Below are 18,707 nucleotides of genomic sequence, written 5' to 3' on the forward strand. Positions count from 1 at the left end.
ATACAGATTGTTGGTACGTGACTCAGACTGGGCAAAGTTCACTTGTGTTATGTAGTGATCCTGTAAAAACTGTACACACCAACTCAATAAAAAGAAGGCTGGGAATAGATCAGGGTTTGATTCCAACGTTTTGGTCCACTGAATGTGGTTATTGTTAATTATTAAAACTCAGATTAATCTGAGACACTACTCTCAAAGTAACAACTAAGTCTTTGTCCACATGGTTCAAGTTAAGCATATTATTACTATTGAAAATGAGCAAAGGGGAACTGGTAGCAGCTGGGTCGCTTTCATTTTCCATGAACATGAAGTGAGGAAGTACTTGTTCCTCTGTCCTTGCTCTCTCTTGACTTATTTAGACCAAAGAGATGCTTCAGTCTGTCTCTTTATGCCCGCTTCTCTGTGACCTGGAAGCATCTGGACCAGGGAGGGAAAACCCAACATTACTCAGAATGCAGACGTGAGCTCCAAAACCCACACTGGACACATTCCTGTGCAAATACAGTGTATGCTGACATTCTGGGCTGACTTCATCACAAAACCTCCCTGAAGGACATTTAGATAGAGAAATTTCAGGCATCTCTGAAATTCCAGGCTCAAGATGGTGTTTATATGTAAGTGTGTTTTAACCCAAACAAGCTGCATGCAAGGCGCAGGGAGCTGGTTGGCTGCTCAGTGCACTGCTTTGGCGAGGGGTGAAATATTTTAACAAATTTGATCTCTCAGGCACCACCATCACGTGCCATTAAAGTGATGATCCCTTTGAATTGTTGAATTAAATTATGCAGATGTCTTTGTATCACGGGTCAAATTCTCTGTTCATAAAAAACCCCAAAATAACAAAAACTCTCATTTAATTCATTTAATTCTCCAGAATATTCTTTTTGCAATGAAGTCTCCAATAGTCTTTTCATAGAAGAACTTACTCTCTCCATCTCCGCTCGTTTTCAATGATCCAACCGCATTAAAACCCCTGAAATGTAGACACCATGGCAGACATAGCATGTCCAACATATCCAACATACCTGCTGTGAAATATATTTATATTTTCCTTTTCTATCCTCAGCTTTTTGGTGTGCTGCTACTTGCTCTGATAAGTAAATGAAAAGATCATTTTTGCATTGGACAAACAAAAGAGTTCAAACTAAAAAGGGGCACACACACTTTTTTTTATTTCCTTCTGACTTCTGATTTTTATTGTCCTCCTCTGTTTATCTTTAGTTTTATAATCTCCTTCATCATTTACCAGCACTGTAATGAGCAGTATAATGAGGTACCTAATTCATGTTATCTAACAGTTGTTCTAACAGAAGTTTTAAAAATTAGATTTTTTTCCTTTTTGTTTATCACCTTTAGTATAAATCACCTAAAACAAAACCTCCTGCTGGGCCGTAAATTGGCACCTGCCCATTCACCTTTTCCTCCAAACAGCTACCAATGACGGTTTCCACTATATATATTTTTTCTCCTTTAGTCAGTAACCACAAGACTTCGCAGACATCTCGGTGACTGAAAACCAGCTCGGCTGATCCTACTTTTCAGTGGCTTTGGAGGACTCAATAAAGACCAGTGTTACTAGGATTAGCTGATAAAGGAACAACCACTTAGTCTGAGATGTTTTAAGTATAGAGATGTTCAGTGTTAAAGGAAACAATGCCATCAGCTGTCCAAAGGATTAGGTGATTTTGAAATAGCTTTAGATATGAAAAACCTATTCTGCATGAGATTTTTCAAGAATTATTGCAGTGAGCCGATTGGGCAATCTGCTTACAGAGTTCATGCTGGTTTTTCAAACAGCATTTTAACTTGTTGGTTGTTGCTTTTCCTGATAAATCAATCATAATGAATCATTTGCAGTTACATCTGACATTACGATCTCCAAATGAGTCTGGCTGGCTTTGACAGCAATAAGGTCATATTATGGTCTACGTGCATTTGTGGCATTGACTGTGTCTGTCTTTATTCACACATTACGTCACATAATGTGGGATGTAGCTCAACTATAACACAGTTCATTATGAGACATTATGGACAGTTTTAAATCGCTCATCTCTGTTTTTACTACACTGAGCTCTTCAAACAGCTAAACATATCCCTTCCTGTCATTCAAATACACACAGCGCAGAGAGAAAAGTTAAAAGGTGATAATCTGGACTCGAATCAACTTTCATTCTGCTGTTTCGTCCCTCTGGCAATATCTCACAATCAAACATCCATCTCACCAGGAAACACATTTCAAAGGACCTGTCTGCCCTGCCCACCTTTATTTTCCCACGGGAGTCAGCCAATGACGGTTACTAAATCCTGTCTTTCCCACTAAACAACTTTCTATTTATGAAGCAATCCTTCGACATACTGAGCTCATACTCTTGTGTGGATTTTCGGGACATGGTAGAAAATGGCCGTAAGCACCTTCTGTCTTTTTGATGTGAGTGAAGCACGTTTATCTTGAGGCATGTATTCAACATTTTCAGAGGTTTGCTTGTAGCTCTGCCAAAATGAAGTCTGAATTTCAAATTAAAAATCGTTGGCCATCTGTCTTGTTTGTATCGAGCCTGTGTCTGCACCTCTATCTATAGTTTAATATACATAATAGAAATCTTATCTTCTGAATAAGTGCTTTCTCTTGTCTCATAATTAGAGCTATTGATATTTTGAAACACTCAACCCTTCCCAGAAAATGCTGTGCATCTTCTGCCATGAGATGAACCAATGGGGGCTTTTCCTGCGAGCTGAAGAGACATCTTGTGGCGAGGAGAAAACACTTGTCATTGACCAAGGTCAAAATGATAAAACATGGCCATGCTTCCTTGAAAAAGACAGCCGTTTATCATTTTAGCTTCCAGACATAAACAAACTCTGTGATTGGATAAGTCAAGGTAAGACAAAATGGTCATGAGCTTTGTTTAACATGCCATTAATGCATAATATACAATCTACACAAGCTTTTTACTTGTGTTTTGCTGATTCAAATATTATTCAGCAGCAGGCAATGAAGCGCAATAAGCCCAAGTTTGTACTTTCATTAAAAACAAAGGAAGGCACAACTTTCAAAGGACTTCTCATTACACAAAATCAGGAATGAGACTCCTAAGTCAGCTTTCCTAACATGCAGTGTAAAGAGATGAAACGGCCTCTTTTCCCTCAGCTGGCTGTCATTATCGCAAATATTTCAGCCATGTTTCCACCTGGCAAGCCTGAAACCACAAACAACAAAGGCCAAACTTTTCTACAAATTCAACACTTTCTATTGATGCTGGAGCCAGACTACCTTTAATAGGCCGTGTTGTTTGTTCACTTGAAAGTAAATGTCAGGACACAGTGCATGTGTGTGTGTGTTTGCTGATCATTTTCTTTGCCGGCTTAAAGAAAAGAAAAAGCAGCATCCGAGGTCTTCCAGCTGAGCGACGTCACGCTCAGGCATCTGCAGCGAATGTTTACCAGCATCAGTCTGTACCACCCATCACACCACATACTGTTGAGTCCCTGCGAAACCCACTCTCTGGTTTCCGATGGTCACAATTAGTTCAAGTGTGAGATGTGACAGAAGGACGACACAGGAACAAGGAAGCCCAGCTGACCAGCTTCAGTTTGTCACACATTGCAGTTTCTCCTCTTCCTCCTGCCTCTTTATCGTGCCTAAAGTGGCACAGATGACTGCTTTAGAAAGCACAAAGGCTCAGAGTGAACTCTGAATGTCAGAAACACAGACCGCCTGTCTGTAGTCTGCGCTGTGACGGACTGATTCTGAAAGTGCTGCCCCTGCAGGGCAAATGTCATCCCGATTTGTAAAGCTTGACTCCACAGAGCTGTAACTTTCTATTGCTAATAATCAGATTTAAAGTAAAGTAGGTCAACATTTATAAGATCACCTAGGAGTCTAGCTAACTTGCTCTGGATCCCAACTCGCTGGGAGAACAGAGAGCTCACTTTGGTTCTCAAGCATGCAGCGTCTCACACAAGTTGGGGGAGCCGGTGCAGTGGCCATGGCAACCTTGTTCGAGCCACAACAAGAGGGGTTTTGTGCTGGTGGGCCACGTAGTTGAGCCCTACTGTGACTGGCCTCCTTTTTAGTCTCTTTCACACTGCCTTTGTCTATCTTTGTCGCTCTTTCTCTTGCATTCATACTCACGCACACAAACCAGTATTTTTATTTTTTTATCTGTTCCCAGGGTGCTTGGTGTCCCTGCATAGGGGAGTGTTTACAGGATGTTATCTGTGTCAGCGCTGGTCTCTCATCCCTCTGAGTGGGTTATTTTATGGAATGCTGGAACAGGATAGAGGAGTTGCAAAGGGGGAGTGACAAGAGCCTAGACAGAGAGAGAGAGAGAGGGAGAGAGAGAGAGAGGGAGAGAGAGAGAGAGAGAGAGAGAGAGAGAGAGAGAGAGAGAGAGAGAGAGAGAGAGACTATATATATATCCTAAGGAGGCTGGTGCTCACAGGCACAGCTGGACTACGGGATAACTGGACTGCAGCCCATTGGACATTTAACTAAAAAGGTGAGTTTTTTCATTCTTTTCTAATTATTTGTTGAGAATCTTCATCATTTATCATTATTTTAAAGAAAGAAAGGAAGGAAGAAAGAGAAACTCATTGCCTATATCCATATAAACATTTACATTTTTCATTTCATGCTCTCAACATTAAATGAAATTTTTAACTGGAATGCCACAGGTAGAGTGAGTCTTTCAGAGGATGTGGGCACTTGAAAAACCACATCCTAAGTGCGACAGAGCCGTTAAGTCTCCGTCGCACTTAGAGGAAAAACCGGAGTTTGATCAAGTGCCTGTGTGGGACTCGCCTTTTTCTCCTCTCTTTCTCTCACCAAAATATGTTTGATGTCAAAGAAGACTTTTTGGTTTAACAAGGGAGGTTATTACCAAGTAATTACCAAGATGTTCAGTAAATACTTACTCCCTGTTTTTGTTTTCCTTCATTAGAATGGAATCTAAATCTGTTATTTAATTCCAAATTAAAATTTTGAAAAGTTAATTTTTGTTGCTTGTCATTTGATTCTCATAGAAATGCACAAAAAAATCTGTTGGTATGTTACCAAATGAAGTAAATCTAATTAGCACAGTGATAGGAAAGGCTGTAAAATGACACCACTGATCTCATCACTGCAGCAGTCACTGTGAGCTGATAAACTGTTGTTACATATAAACTTGTATTTTTGTGGTTTTTTACACAAAAGTAAATCCTCACAAATATTACATCTGGGTGCATTCAATTAAACTGAGGCTGTAATGAGGAGGGAAATGTGGTTGTATTACTGAACAAGTGCACTGGTGGGGGATTTTCTTCTCTCAGTCTTGGGTGTGCCTTTTTCTGAGCTCCAGGGAACTAGAAATTAGTTAGCTCATCTCTTTTGGGTATTTTACATAGAAAAATATAGAATCATCATCGAAGTAAATCCCCTTTTTTACCCATGTTGTGAACATCTGTGTTTGCTTTGGTTCTTGGCTATTGTTAGAGAAGTAAAAATGACATCCCAAAAGGCCAGCACTGCAGTGTTGCACAATATGTCCACGTCATAATTCATGAGTACACATACCATATTTGACATCTGTTCTGTTTTACCATCCATGACTCGTTTGTGTACTTAATTTTTTTTTTTTTTTTTTGGACCTATGTCAATGTCACCAGGACTTAAAAACGAGTCCCTGTCATTAACTCGTGCTCTGAGGGCGCGGCCTGAAACTGGATGCCTACATGTGCTGACATGACCTGCTGTTTGCTTTTATTGTAGAGTTTGTTTGTCAGGAACATGTTCTTAGAGAACCTATTCCTGAGACTGCAAACACTCTCCTACACAGGAGCACCATGCATGCTGAGAAAGGATTGAAAAAGACAGAGAGAGACTTTATGTTACTTATATTTGCTAAAATAAAGAAAAAGCTGAGCCATATTTTATCTGAAATGCTAAAAAGTCTCAAATCAATGAACTTCACAAGGGTTTCGTGTTTCTTCTCCTTTCAGGCACCAGCAAAGCCTTTGGAAATCCTTTTAGATTAGTTACTGTGAAACATATAGTTCAAAGATGAACAGTGTGGCAGACTGGCTCGTGAACAACAGGGACAAGATAGAGAAAGGTGTGGAGATCATGGGGCAAGCCTCTGAGGTGCTAGCTGCCACTGTGGGCCAGTTACACCCCGTCTTGGAGGCCGTGTTTGTGGCCTCAGCCGAGCTGCTCAGCAACCCGGACAGCAAAGAGGCTCGCTACTTAACTCAACAATTCGAGATGGTGAACCAGAAACTTGAAGGAATCCAAGATGAGATTGATAAACTTGCCCTGGAGCTGCAGAGGACGTCAATGAACAAGCAAAACTTTGATCGAGAGGCACAGATGATCAGCCAGTATGAGAAGTTTCAGGTCTTTGTCAACGCCAAGCCAAAGTTCAAGGAGAAAAAGATGGAGAAATTCATCAGCCATTATGAGAGCACCGATATGGATTTAAACTTGGATGCCCTCTACAATTCTGTCACTGGGGAGAACACCTCAGGAGACCCTATGCTGGAAACTGTAGTTAATACAGAGCAGAGAAGCAGAAGAGCAGTGGAGGACTTCTGTGCTCGACTGAAGAAGCTTTTTGTGGTTGGCATTATCGCTGTCATGGGTTATGCTGCCCTCAAGGAAGGAGGAGTTGGGGAGGAGATGGTGAAGAAGTGGCAAGGACGAATGGAGGAAGTGGAAAAGCGAATGAAAGCAGCTGTGGATGACTGTACAGAGAACTTTGCCACACAAGCCAAGGTGGACATAGAGCATCTAGTTCAGGAGAACCCGGGCACTGCCGACCAGAACTTCACCAACACCATCTTGGATGCTCTTGCTAAGAAATACGACTGGGTGAACTGGTCCATCAGGGCCTTTAATGACCGGGAGCGCATTTTCTTTTTTAACTGGCTAGCTGGAAAGAAGTACCATGGAAGTGGGGGAGCCAACTGGTTTGACCTTTTGACCAAGAACAAGATCAAGATTGTGGTCTCTTTCTGTGTCAACCCCAAGCCTATTAACAAGAGTCAGATCCAGGAGAAGATTGAGCAGGAGAAGTTGAAGGGGAACATGATGGCAGTTGCTCTGTCTTTGAACAAAAGCTTCCCCAACTGCCTGGTCCATGCTGTCAGCCATTACAAGGCAGTGGTGCAGTCCACCAACTTCCAAGAGGATTGTTACTACTTTGGAAAACACAAACGAGCGTACTTGTGCATTCATCCTGAGTAGGCCAATGAAAAATGTAATGTGTACCTTCTTATTGATGAATTTATGAATGTCTTTATCAGAGACTTGAAAATATCTCCATTCAATATAGAAATGTATTCCTAAATTTTGCCTCTGTTGATGTGTAATCAGCTGGGTTTTGCTATGTGACCCATTGTCTAATGCAACAATTTATATTCTTATATGTGTAGCTTTGAGGTGAGAAAATTCAGAGCCAGATGTGTCCATGCCAGCTTTGTCTTAGCATTAGGGTCGTGAATCTGTTCCCACTGAATATTAGCCTGCTAAGGGTGGATGACTGAGAAATATGTGTTTGTGAGCTTTCAGAGATTTTAAGATTATATGTGAAAATCTACCCTTGGAAAAATGCTGGCTTTGGATGTTCTGAAGATGACATTCGTGACTATCAAAACTGGGTTTGGATGGGATTATTAGTCAGCGACTTGGTTCTGAATAAAAAAAATATTAAAGAGGTGTTCAACAATTAAAAGAATAGTTCTACATTTGGGGGAAATGTGCATATTTGCTTGCTTAGCCTTCGATTTCTATATTAAAAATCGAAAGAGAAATCCGTCCATTCATTTTCTTCTGCTTGTCCCTTGGGCCTACCTCAGCTGTCACAGGTGAGGGCCAAGGTAACATGGATCACCGCTATATCAGACAGAGATATATTCATGCTGAGAACCACTTAGAGTCACAATTATGTGTACTGTGGAAGGAAGCCAAAGCACTCATGAAGGCTTTAAGAATGATTTAAGTTCACATTAGAGCAGTAGAGCTCGTCTAATCTCAACAAAACAATCAAACAAACAAAAAATAACCACTTAAAAAAATTCAGGTGCCCTGTTATAAAAAGATAAGATAACCTTTGTTAGTCATACAGGTGGAATTTTTTTTGTTTTGTGTGTGCACAAATGACTAATACTGTGGTAGATAGTGCCATTAATATTACCCACTCTCCAAATAAAAGCCTATTTTAAAAAAAATCAAATATTTTGCTGTGTTTGGTGCTGTGTGGGAAACCTTTCACATACGATTAATGTTTTACTTTCATCCTTAATAAACTAAAATTACGGATATTTTGTCATCCTTTGTTATCGTCGTTACTCTCTTATTTAAAGGGTCGTGTTGCGTTCAAACGAACTCAGTCAGATTAGCTCTTTAACGGTTATAATGCTGTAATAACATGCCTTTGTTTATTAGATGGGTGGAGGCCGATCTGTATACAATATCAACTACAGACTATTATGCTCACAACTGATTTTCCCTCCACCACCCAGGATTTTTTCTTTTTTCTTGTACTTCTTCTGGGTTTGACTGGGTGTGTCTGCTCTCTGTAACATGAGAGCCACATGACCAATAGGAAGGCAAACAGTCTGGAAGTTAGAGTTCTTCCGCAAACTTTATGAGGTGAGTCCGTTTCTCTTGAAAATGTTTCATAGTGGACAGGCACATTTTAACTGCGTGTGAGCAGAGACATTATAAGGGTCCTGTGGCGGTAGTGTTAGTGCTGATGAGTGGAGGATCGATTCAGCTTAATCGACTTCATGCCACTCTCGTTACATAATCGAGCTGTTTTTTTTTAAACCCGCTTTTTGTTCACTGCTGTTAAAAGTCCTCGTATATTTTGTTAACGCGGGTTGTTTTAATAAAGCGGAGTGGGTGATTAGACGAATCTGCAAAATTTAATGCAGTTCAGGCAAAACTTTTATGGGCGTTGGTTGCCAGATCTGGTGCCACCGCTTTACTTTTTCCAGGAAGTGCTTGTTTTTTTAATCCACTGACGCGGCTGCGCTGTAACGCAAACCTAATCTGTGGTGTGAAGCTGCTGTGTTTGTTTGTTTCTCTGCCCATCAGATGTAAAACGATACAATTACAACCCTCGCGCGCGGACTGATCGATACTTCATCCATTAAGAGAGCGCATTTAACAGAGCGTTAAGTTTTTTCCCTGCTCAGTGGTCAGACTGAGTGGTCAGCTGTCAGATGGAGGGTTTGTTCTACTGTCCAGATGAAGCTGGCACTAAAGTCAGTGCAGATAGCGCATGCGCGTTGTGCGTTTCTTGCCACTGCACAGATCCTCATATAAATTTGCCATTGGCATATCACAGTGTTTAAATTCTGCACAGTAATAATAGATGAGAAGAAAACCGTCACCCTGGCTGATATTTTTATTATATTGCTCTTTGAGACCGTATCAACGCATAAGCAGCATATTATTGGTCAGTTCAGTCCTGAGCTGACAGAGCCAAAGCTTACTCCTCTCCAGTGGGTCACACACAACTGAAAGGTCATCATAGTATTAATGTAATACAAAAAAGATAAAGACACTTTTATAATGTTTGCTGATTTGTAGAATATACTGTATTTACCCTCCTCTTTGGTCTTTGAGTACTTAAAAAGGAAAATTCATGTTTGTATAACTGTGAACAACTTAAAGATACCTGAAATGTAACTAAATAACCCAAAAATCACAGAAATCATTTTGCATTTTCTTTAGATTTTTAGTGTAAACGCTTGATCTGAAAAGCCCTGGAGTTAGAAAATATACTGGTCAAATAGGAGCAGCAGAAGAATGACTAAAACAGCATCTAAATGGCAGTACACAGACTGCGGTGTGCATCTCTGTTATGTGAGCCGCAGCAGCTCTTTGTCTATGAAAATGTGATTTCTTTAAGCACTTTTATGTTTGAAGCATCTGCGTGGAGGTGTTTCATGCACTCAGACTGCAGTTACAAAACCCACGAGACCCCGAGAAGTAGCGAAACCGAGAGATAACATCAGTGGAAACATTTTTTATGCTTAAATCAAATGAGATGCAGTAACTGGAAATGCTCTAAACCCCTGCTGGAATTTCCTACTTTGCTGTTTTTCTTAATTTTTAGAACAAAATTGCACAAATATAACATCCTACATATGTTATATTTGAGAAACAGCCAAGTGAACAGCCTTCCCGTTTCCTCTTTGCTTTCTGGGTTGCTGAACATATCATATCCTTTATATCACTTTTTTTGTTGAAGAGGTTTGTGTTTGTTTATTCACAGGTGTGACACTTTGAGGATAGAGGATAGAGTTAGATGAAATTAATCATATTTCTCCATAAATATGAAGCAACTGATTAGCTTAGTTTGTCATAAAGACTGGTAAACAACATGTCTGGCCCTTTCCCAAAGAATTCTTGGCCGGGAGCAGTGACTTTGACTCCAGGCCAAAATGTAGCCAATAAAACATAGCTAAACCCCAAATTCTTTTGCGTTTAAGTTTTTGTATAAATTAATCAAACAAGATGAACATTTACTGGGCACTTTATTAAGTACAAGTGTAAAAATCTAATGCAATCCAGTGCAACAGCTTTCCCCTCAAATAAAGATTGAATGTGTTCAGTATTTGCTGACATTGTCAAAAAGGCAATATGTCTTTTTTTATATATTACTTAGGTTATAGTCAGAGATGATTACATCTAAGTTTCTTTCATTTCCACCACCCGTTGTGCTGGTTATAACGTTGTTTTATTGTGAGAGGATAGCTTCTTATCTGCATCCTGCCAAGAAAAACGTAGGTGTGTTTTCAAAAAAGGCCAAACTATTCCTTTAATCTGTGGTCAGATTTGCTAAATTCTGATCACCTGTCTAGACATCCTTCGTGCTGGTGTCTGATAGCTGCAGAGGTGTGAGATGCATCAGCCTGAGAAATGGTGCTATCTACTGCAGTTTAGCCACATAACCCCCCCTGGGACAGACTTGACCTCAGCAGAAAGATAAATGAGCCTACAGATTATTTTCCATTGTCTTGTTGCCGTGGTAACTTGCTGAGTTTCACTGGAAAACGCACCCTCGCCCAGCAAGTTTAACCTCTTTACGCTTAATCACTTCCCACGCCTGCTGCTCTGATATCGACTGAGGAGAAACAGCACTGCTGCTTCTCACTCAGCTCCAAATGAAACACACCATGTGAACAAGACCAGAAAGCTGAACTGAAGAGTGTGACGGCAGATTCTTTACCGAGAGCTGCAAAATAAACAGTCACAGTGGACTGTTTTTTTTCCACACAAATGAAAGTTTCTCCCAAAATTGCACATTTCCAGATTTGCACCAAGGACATGTCTGAACATGCCCAGGAAATCAGTTAGTGTTGCTCATGCTGTGAGTCCTGGAATTTGGAAATGTTCAGACTAAGACTTTCCAAGTTCAACAGGGATCCGGTTTTTAGGCTGAAATGAAGGGAAAACGTTTTCCCCCTGCATATCAATAAATGCACAGCATGCTTTAATTTGTGGAAGGGTTATTGCCATCTTGAATTTAACCCTTGATTTTACTTGCTTGATTAGCTTTAGGAAAAGTTCACTGCTTCGACAACGTTAGTCCTGCATGTAGAAAAGTGAAGCCCATCCAATATATGAGACTAAAGGATTCTTTACAAGCCCTCATATGTCTGTCATGACCTGTTTCACTTCTATAAACCCAGAGCATCGAGCACACACACCTTATGTGTGTCGGTTAGCAGCTTTGGTGCTATGGCCATTTTTAACGCTTTGGAAATGACAGACTTTCACTACTCAAAGTGAAGCTTTCAGAAATATCACACCGTCTTCCTTTCGTTCAGCTTTTATGGGAACTGATCTGTTGCCAGAAGCTCATGAACTGTCCTGACTTCACGTGTTACACTTTTAGAGACTTCCTGATAATTTTGGCCTTGAGTTTTCAGTTTTTCCAGACATGTTTTCAGTCTTTATGTTAAGCTAAGTTGCTGGCTACAGCTTCAGTATAATGTTGAATCTATTTTATAATTTAACCCTTTGCAAAAAAGGCAACAAAATAATGGATTTCAAACTCTTTCGGCATTTAATTTTACTTTTAACTTGGAAAACAGCCCATTGAACAGTGTGACTTAAAGAGGAGATAGTTGCATTTAACAGTCCAAGTACATAATTTAGTTCCACATGCTTTTATTCTCTGCAAGTTTGCCATGGTAAGCATGTGAGCTCTGTGTTTCTCCGTTAGGCTTGGCTTGGCGTGGCTTGAAACCAGTCAGTGCTCCTCCATGTTGTCTTTGCATAATAGTCACTCTGTTGAGGAATAGCTGTTTAAGTTGAATGTAAATGTAAATGTTGAGCAGGTACATTTTACCTCCCAGCGGTTAACATATGAATAACATGCAGCAGTTCAGCCCATACCAGTCCTCCGTCATTACTGAACTCTCTTGGCATTGTTGAGTCATTGCTCATTGGGTGTGACTAGCAGCCAGCACTGAAGCTCACTTGGCTGTTTCTCTCTTTCCTTATCAGTGTTTGCTGCGTAGTAAGAAGCACAAGGCCTACAGTCTACAGTCCAACAACACTGGAACAGAGCTGTAAGTAGAGTTAGAAGACCAAAAACCGACCCCTCAATCTCTGTTTTACTTTGACTGTTGTTAATATTACAAGAGGATCAGTTCTGACTGTTTCTAAGAATGTGATTGTTTTTCTTCGGTCTGAGACAGACGTCAGCAAAGATGGCAAATCCACTACAGAAGCTTGTGTCTGAGAAAAAGGACATGGTGGAGACAGTGATGGAAGTGTTTGAGCAAGGAGCTGAAGTGGTGGCCAGCATCGCCGGTGACCTCTTCCCCGTCTTCTCCATCGCAGCCCCGATTGTCAGGCTGGCTCTGGACAACGTGGAGAGCAAAGAGGCCGCATTCATGAAGGAGCAGTTTCAGAAGGTCAGAGATCGGCTGGATGTAGTGTCTGAGGAGCTTCAGCGGATCAACGAGGAGATCAAGAAGAGCGGAGTGGATTCTACGTACTTCCCCGTTGAGGAAAACATTACTAATCAGTTCAGGAAGTACATGGACATCCTCAACGCCAAACCTAAGTTCCGGGAAGTGAAGAAGAAGCTCTTCCTGGAGCATTTCGCCAAGACCGGAGGCGACAAAAATATTAACACCCTATACAACGTTGTGATGGGAGAAAGTTTCTCTGGGGAACCTTTGCTCGAGATCATCCTTAACTATGAGGAGAAAAATCGCCGGGTGATGGAAGACTTTTGCGCCCGTCTGAAGAAGCTCTTCTGCATTGCGCTCATTGCACTGCTGGGCCACGCTGCTCTGAAAGGATATGACGAGGAGGACGATCTTCTGAAAGAGTGGGGTGAGAAGATGAAGGCTGTCCAGGGTAAAATGAACGCTGTCATTGAAGACTGCATCGTCAGCTTCCCTAAACAAGCTGAAGAAGACTCCCGACGACTGGTGAGAGATCAGCAAGATTTAACCAACCAACAGCTAGCTGATGCTATGGTAGAGAAGCTAAAGAAGAAGTATGACTGGGTGGGCTGGTCTGTGCGTATATTTAAATCTCCTTCAGGCCTGTTTGTCAACAAGAGGGATTTCCAATGCACAACGGGAAAGAACCGCTTCCAAGTGCCTTCATCGGATGAGAAACTGAACGTATGGGTGTCCTACAGCTCCTCGCCTGAGCCTGTGGACAAGAGCCACATCCAACAGCTGATCCAGTCTCAGAAGAAACTCACAGTGGTTGGGGTCGCTGAGTTCCTGTTCGAGAAGTTACCCGGCGACTGTGTGGTTCACACAATCAAATCCACCAAAGACCTGGCCTGCTCGTGGAGCTTCGAAGATGAACTTCACTACTGGGAGGAGCACAAAAACTTCTACGTCTGTGTTCACTCAGCTTGATGTTTTAGACACTGAACAAAACTCCAAAAGTCGCTCATTCTGTGTTTGTGTTTGTTTGTGTACCACATCATCATTTCTGCACAGATAATTGGTGCACCTTCATCTTTAACCTTCATCTTGGTTGCTCCTCTGGGCAGTTATTTTGAAGCCCTTATCTAAATGAATGGGTACAAAGCCAGATTATTTACTTCAGTGGTCATTAGAAGAGAAAAAGACGTTTCTTTCAAAAGAACGGTTAAAGTGATTTGTTCTCAGCAGTTATGCTTCTACTAATGAAAAGTTTGATAATGTTACAACTCATTTAATTGCTCAGTCTGGAGTGACGACACAATCAGTCGCTGTTCATCTCACCAGCACACGGAACAGACATTTTGCATATATAAAAGGAGAAGACATGTTTAAACAGTTACAGTGGTCATGAATATGGCTAATATGTTTCCCAGGTGTTGATTAGGGTCAAAACATCTGCAGTCTTTGCCATTAAGGAATTTCATAGACTTTCATAGATTTGTATTCACGATTCTTGTAGTACCAGTGTCTGATATTATACAGTATATGCCTTCCTAAACTGCACTTCCACAATCATTTTTTTATGCTGAAATGTTCTTTTTTCTGACATTTATCCACAAGAAGTTCACATAAACTAGACTGGAGAAAAGGCACAAAGAATTGTGAAAACAAAAATACAGAGAAATGAAACAGCAAACATAGTGGTTGATCCACGGCTGAAATGTAGTGGAGCGTGATGTTCCACAGTTCAGGTTCATGATTGTGCTTAAATTGTGTTGTGGGAGGCATATTTTTTTGTTATCTAGTAAAGCTATAGGTAAGTGTGCCATTTTCCTTTTTTTCCTGCTACTCCAAGCATAACGATAATAAGTGTGGTATATGTGTCACCTAAAAAAGCTAAAACGTTTTTTAAACATTATTTTGGGACAAAATTCCCAAACTCAGGAAGCATTTTCTTGCTTTCCCTTGACCACAGAAATGAATCCTGAGGCTGTCATCCTGTTCAGAGAGAAAGGTTTCAAAATAGCCCAAATGTGCCTGAAGGCGTTGCTAAGGTGGCTGCAGAGTAGTAAGACTTTTTCCAGCGTTGACCAAACACAACTGAGCTTTGTTTCTTTCTCAAGACAGATACAAGTGCTCACCTCTTGGCTTACTTTGCATTAGTGTAAATTGTATCATTTTTTATGAAAGTTGTGGGTTTGAAAATTTTTACAGAAACTTTGCCAGGAGCTAATCAGCTAATATTTTCCACTGTTATGAAATTTGGGAGGACGTGGGACTTTGTTGTTACGGTTCATCTGTCACAGAGAGATTGTGCTGGTGCTGATAAGTGCTGACGTCGCCCTGTTGAGGACATCTACACCAAAGCATTTGAGAGAAAATGATTCCAGGCAGAGAGACTGAAATGGAAACTATTCTTGTTCTCAGTTGGTGAAATAATACGGTAATAAATGTCTTCACTTGAAGCTGTACAGCACACAGCACAAGAGCTCACAAAAGAAAAGGGCTCAGTTTTTATCCACACACCCTGTTACTGACATGCTGAGGTGCTGTTTTGTTTACAGACAGGTGCCTAAAATATTCTTGTGTCACAATTTTGCCTGTGAGGTTGTGCAACATAAACTGGAAGTTTGAACGTACTCAAAACCCGACCTTCACTTTGTTGAGGGTATAAACAGTTTTGGTTTTTTTTTTGTGAGATCAATCTTGGGTTTGGGATATGAAATTAATAGATTTTTATTTAGATTATAATACATAAATTGTATAATCTGACCACTATATGGACTCTACTTTATAAGGACAGTAGCAGCTGCTCATAGTTTTCCACACCACTATAACCAATCTGTGTTTCTTCTGTTTCTTTATTATTTTATGTTATTATATAAGTCTAATAAATTCTACTAATTATCAATAAAATTGTATGCAACACCGATTTGAATATAAAAATGATTGACAGAAAATTCTTATGTTGCACATCTGTGTCATATTATTTCCATACAGTGTTTTGAGGAAATTAGTGTCTCAGATCAAATTTTATGCACAAAAAGCACTGAATGTAATAAAGCTTCCAAGTAAACATAATCATGCATCTTTTCTTTGTTTATCTGAATTAATTTCTTGCAGTTGCAGTTTGCGTGTTCGTTATAAGATCCAAACTGTTTCTAACTGGAAAATGTTTTAATCTGGGATCGTTTTGGCTAATTAGTGTTAAGTTCTACAAAATAATTCAAGACCTGATTTACTACTAAAACAAAAAACATTATTTATTGACTCCAATGTTGTCAAGACATTTATTCATCAGAATATGTGTCTGTTACTCAAACTTTCTATATTTTTATTGAATACTTTGCTGATTCTTGAGGGTGAAATCTCACTCAAAATCTCAATTAAAAAGTCAGCATCAGCAGCAGAGTGGCTCCAGCTGACACTGGTACTTCAGCGGTCATTCGTACTGCATTTGTTGTAAAAGAACAAACATAACTTGTGCACTGAACTATTTGTTTTGTACTTTAAAAAAATCAACTTGATAAAGACATCCTCAAATTCAGTCACTAGTAAATATGAAGATGTGAAATCAACATTTGACTGGTCCACAGAATGAAATGTGAAGCTGAAACACAATCACCAAAAAACACCCTGATAAAAGTTACAGTTTTACCTCGTTCTAATCACAAATGTAAATTAAAGAATATTTATCAATCTTATCAAAAAGTCCATAAATTTTGATCTTAGAGAATCTGCTCTGAAGCTCCAGCTCTACTAAACTTGATGCAGAGATGAAGCCCTATTCATTAAATGTGATAAGTAATTGCGTTATTAGGACAAAGCCAGTGATCTTGACCACTGCATTCTATATCTTGGTATGGAATAATTTCATCACACCAGCCAGTCCATCCATTCATTTTCTACCACACAGGGAGTTAAAGCCTATTCCAGCTACAAAAAACAGGAGACATTGTGCACAGGTTGCAAGTCTGTTGCAGGGCTAAAATAGACAACCATTCAGACAGACGGAATTGAGAATCAACCTAACCCAACTAACTACATGTCTTTGGACTGTGGGAGGAAGCAGGAGTGCCTGGAGAGAACCCACACAGACACGGGAGAATACACCAGCTGGCCATCTGCTGACGTAACTACCGTGCCACCGTGCTACCTCCACCAGTCAAGATCTCAGGTAAGCAGCAGAGAGAGACCTTCAGTTATCTAGAAAGAGGAAAAGAGGTAATATTACATAAAATTCTGCCCCATTGAGACTGAGTAAGATATTTAACTCTCAGCTGTTCTGTGGCTATTTTACAGCTTAGAAAAAAAGGAAGGACATTATGGTTTTCTAGTTTGGAGACACCCAAAGTGCTCTGTAATTATGTGGTTGTGGCTTTTCTATCTTCGGCATACACTCATGTCCCAGCAGTCCTGCAACGCATTGCACTGTGGGTCAAGTGCCCCAGCAGAAATGAACAAGTGCAACAAAATTCCAGTGTGTCAACGAGATATTTATAGAGTTTAAAATAAATAAATAAATAAAATGAGTAAATGGAAACATAAGGAGTGTCACAATATAAGATGCTTTACGCTTATTTTAATGGTTTAATTGAAGGCTGTCAGAAACATTTTAATAATTTATAGATGAAGGAGGAGGAGGAGGAGACCAAAGACAGACTGAAGTCCAACATTCAAATCTTTAATCAGTAATCTGAAAGTCTCAATGATTTTTGCTTAGCAAAGCGGGAAGCCATGGAGAACTAAACAAAAACTAGAAGTAAAACTAATGTGAAGGTGAATGATTTCAAAACAAAATGATCCAAGAAAACAGAGATGAAGAACCATTACCAACTGCTAAAAAATGAAGCCCCCACACAAGTCCAAAAACCTGCAGTTCCTCCAGTGTCCACTTGAGGTTGGCTCCAAAACTGAGTCAGTCCCCCACAGACTCCTGTGTTAAACTGTTGAACTTTACAATAGAAAAACTACCTTACAGGGGAACACCTCTGAAGAGGACAGCTCTCATTAGGGGTGCAATCTGGGACTCTCCACCAGCCGCTTTAAAACTGAAGAAGCAGCTTGGATGAAGGCAAAACATCTACAAAAACCAAACGAAGACTACTATTACCTGGATGACTGAGATCTTAAACAGACCAACTCTGAGAAGGTTTTACTGATCTTTGCTCAAAATGATTAAAACTCATAGAAAGATGAAACCTTTGACAAGAGCTTGTAAATTAGTTTGCTTAGTCTAGGTTGGGAACATGTGGTCTGGTGTCTCAGTCCTGTCTGTATATGCATCTACTCTTTATCATGTTTACGTTCAAGGTCGTGAATTTAATACGAGCAAGCTTCAACAGCCTTTGATAGTAAAATGAACGGAGAGAAGACAAAAGGATACAAAGAGAAGTTTAAAGAAAACTCAAACAAAGCAACTGATGCAGCAAAATTATACACAACACTGCCTGTAACTTGGATTTAAAGCTTATAATATAATTTAAAAAAAGGCCATGGGAGAAAATCAGAAAGCAGAGAGAAAACTATAATTGCAGCAGGAACTTTATAATAAATTTGAAGGGCTCAGATTTTCTTTTGTTTGGCTCAATTTACCAAATCTGACATAAGTAGCAGACGGGGCCTGTTGTCAGGATACCTGTTTGCCAATGGAACAAGACTGAGAAAGAAGGAGCTTAAACTTTCCCTCTGCTTCTTAGCAAACCAAATCTCTCTTAAGTGTTTTCCAAATTTCCACTGGCAATGGACTCTGTTACATCAGTGAGCTGAGACCTCACAGTCTGCTTCATCAGCAACTTCATCAGACAGTAAAG

At 40.1% G+C, this 18,707-nt stretch overlaps 2 protein-coding genes across 2 annotated transcripts; both read left to right on the forward strand.

Moving 5' to 3' along the window:
* The first annotated feature begins 4,203 nt into the window (after positions 1-4,203).
* On the forward strand, positions 4,204-8,306 carry rpz5 (rapunzel 5). The gene is made up of 2 exons (XM_085472295.1): positions 4,204-4,499; positions 5,980-8,306. Exon 2 carries the CDS (start codon positions 6,041-6,043, stop codon positions 7,220-7,222), a length of 1,182 nt encoding a protein of 393 aa, XP_085328421.1. The 5' UTR covers positions 4,204-4,499; positions 5,980-6,040; the 3' UTR covers positions 7,223-8,306.
* A 59-nt stretch (positions 8,307-8,365) lies between these two features.
* Positions 8,366-15,975, forward strand: rpz4 (rapunzel 4). Its single transcript, XM_085472296.1, has 3 exons — positions 8,366-8,629; positions 12,503-12,567; positions 12,697-15,975. The coding sequence occupies exon 3, from the start codon at positions 12,709-12,711 to the stop codon at positions 13,882-13,884; it is 1,176 nt and encodes a 391-aa protein (XP_085328422.1). The 5' UTR covers positions 8,366-8,629; positions 12,503-12,567; positions 12,697-12,708; the 3' UTR covers positions 13,885-15,975.
* Positions 15,976-18,707: the final 2,732 nt, after the last annotated feature.

This window comes from Copadichromis virginalis, linkage group LG11, assembly GCF_057382275.1.
Source record: "Copadichromis virginalis isolate Kocher_CV1m ecotype Utaka linkage group LG11, C_Virginalis_male_GT1.1, whole genome shotgun sequence".
Lineage (NCBI taxonomy): Eukaryota > Metazoa > Chordata > Actinopteri > Cichliformes > Cichlidae > Copadichromis > Copadichromis virginalis.

Coding starts and splice junctions, on each gene's coding strand:
- rpz5 (XM_085472295.1), top strand. CDS start 6,041: ATGAACAGTGTGGCAGACTGGCTCGTGAACAACAGGGACAAGATAGAG.
- rpz4 (XM_085472296.1), top strand. CDS start 12,709: ATGGCAAATCCACTACAGAAGCTTGTGTCTGAGAAAAAGGACATGGTG.